Source organism: Nanorana parkeri, unplaced genomic scaffold (assembly GCF_000935625.1).
Source record: "Nanorana parkeri isolate BGI_ZX_2015 unplaced genomic scaffold, ASM93562v1 scaffold530, whole genome shotgun sequence".
NCBI classification, from domain to species: Eukaryota; Metazoa; Chordata; class Amphibia; order Anura; family Dicroglossidae; genus Nanorana; species Nanorana parkeri.
Window position 1 is genome coordinate 691,677 of NW_017306798.1, and position 3,133 is coordinate 694,809.

At 53.7% G+C, this 3,133-nt stretch overlaps 1 protein-coding gene across 1 annotated transcript in view; it reads left to right on the forward strand.

Annotated features, from left to right (window-relative positions):
* Positions 1-3,133, forward strand: part of HYI (hydroxypyruvate isomerase (putative)) — a 15,023-nt gene that overhangs the window by 5,846 nt on the left and 6,044 nt on the right. Inside the window, exons 4-8 of the mRNA XM_018561560.1 lie at positions 1,472-1,531; positions 1,842-1,978; positions 2,054-2,168; positions 2,799-2,877; positions 2,948-2,997. Of these exons, the coding sequence (XP_018417062.1) occupies positions 1,472-1,531; positions 1,842-1,978; positions 2,054-2,168; positions 2,799-2,877; positions 2,948-2,997 (441 nt within the window). The remainder of the gene's footprint in view (positions 1-1,471; positions 1,532-1,841; positions 1,979-2,053; positions 2,169-2,798; positions 2,878-2,947; positions 2,998-3,133) is intronic.

Below are 3,133 nucleotides of genomic sequence, written 5' to 3' on the forward strand. Positions count from 1 at the left end.
CCCCCAACCCCCCCCGGAGGACCGCAGGAAGGAGACGGTTCCAGCAGGAGGAGGAAGAGGCCATAAATAATGGAAAGCAGCCGAGACACCAGAAACCAGCCAACGGATATTCCTAATGAGACGCTGAAACTTCTCCAGATGTGACAAAGAGAACTCGGCGTGTCATTGTTAATACTGACCTCCCCCTCCTGACGCGTTTGAAGGTTGACTACCATAGTAGTGCACACTGACGCATGTCATTAGGCACTTATGTGCGTTGTGAAGCATCATCATGCTTCATGGCAAAAACTGACAGGGATCTTAAGGTGCGTTTGTATTCATGAGAAACAAAGTCCAATTGGATCCAGCGTCCAGGTCACTGGTGGAACTACAAGGGTCACCGCAGTTGTGACCGGGCCCTGGCGTTCCGCCACTTGGGGGGGCCCGGTCTGAAGGGGGGGAGGGGCAGTCTGAAGGGGTGCCAGGCAGGGATTCTTTTCTACATTTAGCCCTACTATCTTCTGTACTGGAGGGCAGGCTCATAAAGAGAACCTGTCACCTCCAAATGCTATCATACAGAGGCTTGTTAGCTCCTGTGTGATAGCAATAAAATTACGGCACATCATCAGACACCGGGAGTCTTCACCGGCTTCATGCTGATGATACAGATTACAGGTGGTGACCGCGGCGGCTCAGACCGGCAGGAGAATGATTCCGGGAGGGAAGATGGAGAACGGAATATTCTCATTTATTACATATTATAAAGTCTATTCCGACCTCTAAATTACAAAGTAACAAATGGCAGAGGACCGCTCCCCGTGTCTAGTGGACCTCCTCCTTTCTCCTCATGTCTAGTGGGCCTCTTCCTTTCTCCATATGTCCGGTGGGCCTCTTCCTTTCCTCTGGTGGGCCTCCTCCTTTCTCCTTATGTCCGGTGGGCCTCCTCCTTATGTTTGGTGGGCCTTCTCCTTATGTCTGGTGGGTGTCCTCCTTTCTCCTTTTCTCTGGTGGGCCTCTTCCTTTCTCCTTATGTCCGGTGGCCTCCTCCTTTCTTCTCATGTCCAGTGGGCCTCTTCCTTTCTTCTCATGTGCGGTGGGCCTCTTCCTTTCTTCTCATGTCCGGTGGGCCTCTTCCTTTCTTCTCATGTCCGGTGGGCCTCCTCCTTTCTTCTTATGTCCGGTGGGCCTCCTCCTTTCTCCTTCTGGCCCGTAGGTGACCTCCTTTCGCCTCTGTGCCTCGTCTCCTTCTGTTCTCCCTTTGTATGATCATTAGAGTGGGAACTCCGCTGGTAGAGGCTTTCCCTGCAGAGCCGGCAATCACGGGGCTCGTGCATGCATCCCGGAGCAATGATTGGCTATCTGCAGAGCAGGAAAGGAAGAACGGGAGGAGGGGGTCTGTGCAGACACCTCAGGGGAGGGGCTTCCCTGGTCATTTAGCACCAGAGCCCCCCCTTGGACAGGAGATCTTATATTTGTTTACTTTTTTTTCCAGTTTTACTCAGCTTCATTCTTCTATTTTCAGAGGAAAGCGGCAGCCTGTGTGTCACGAATGGTAAGCTCTTGTGCCAAGTATCATGTGGGGAAATGTATCAGTGTGCTCCTCCTATCCCAGAACATTCTATTTATAATTCCCCCGATTACCGATTAGCTGCAGAGTCGCCTCTCCTGACCTCTGTACAATCATAAGGCAGGGGGCGTGCCCCCGCAGTGTGTTCGCCCCGCTCCTCCCCTTCTCCTGTCTAACCCCGCCCCACTAATGCTTTTCTCGGTCTCCGTCCCGACCACGCCTCCTCCTCCTGCCCCAGTAATTACCCCCATGGATCGGACCCCCTTCCCCCGGTGATATCTCTGTACATAGGTGACAACTAACAGGAAGTCTCTGTGTAGGGGACACGCAGGCCGGAGAGCTGGGACTCGGCGCCGTACCTGGAAGACAAGACGCGTTCCGCGCCGGGCTGGAGCGAGCCGTGAGATTGGCCACCGACTTGGAATGTCAGAGGTGACGTGCGATGTACAAAGAGGACCTGTCATCCCCATCCTCCTCCTTCTGACGGCCCCTTGTCCCCTCTTACAGGATTCATATCATGGCAGGCCGGGCCCCGGGGGGGCGGGATCGGGGGTCAGCGGAGAAGGAAATGGAAGAGACTTTTGTTGAGAACCTCAGATACGCGGCGGACATGTTGGATCAGGTGAGTGAGTGGGAGGAGCCAAAGGACGATGATAGGAAATACTGACATTTGGAGAACGATTGCCGGGATTTGATTGGTTGATGAGACATCTTTTTTTTTTTTAAATGATCCTGGAACACGCCTGCTAACATGCTAGAGCATACGTTCTGGTGATCTTGGAACACGCCTGCTAACATGCTAGAGCATACGTTCTGGTGATCTTGGAACACGCCTGCTAACATGCTAGAGCATACGTTCTGGTGATCTTGGAACACGCCTGCTAACATGCTAGAGTATATGTTCTGGTGATCCTGGAGTCCCCGAGTCACAGGGGCCCTCAGTTTCCAGGGGCCCTCAGTGTACAGAACATCCTGGTAATGTGTCACCACTGAGGCTCCGTAGTTTTGGGTGGACGGATCCTTTAAGCCGACCGGTGACAGGTTGTTCCCTCCGGGGCGACGTCTCCTTTAATATAAGACATTATTAGAGGAGGTCATGTGACTTTTCTGGCCATTAACAGACGTGACCAGCTCCCCTCAGTGCTGCTTAGTGTTAGTGACACTGATCAGTGTTAGTGACGGGTGGGGGGGTTGGGAATTATCCCAGCGAGGGCCGTGATTGGCTCACCTAGCTCTCGCTCCTCATTGGCAGGTCGGAATGGTCGGGCTGATTGAGCCGATAAACTGTCGTCTTACGGAACCGCGCTACTTCCTGAACACGCCGCAGCAAGGTGAGCGGAGGGAGGGGAGGCCTGATCAGTTATTGGTGGATGGTATTGATCCGTATTGATCTGATTTCAGCGGCTGCGATCTTACAGAAAGTGGGGAGAGAAAATCTGAAGATGCAGATGGTGAGTCTTACACCGCGTGCGGGGGAGGGAGGCGGGGTGTGACGTCACTGATGTGGAGGAGGGGTGTGACGTCACTGATGTGGAGGAGGGGTGTGACGTCACTGATGTGGAGGGGGGGGGGGGGCGTCACGGTGTG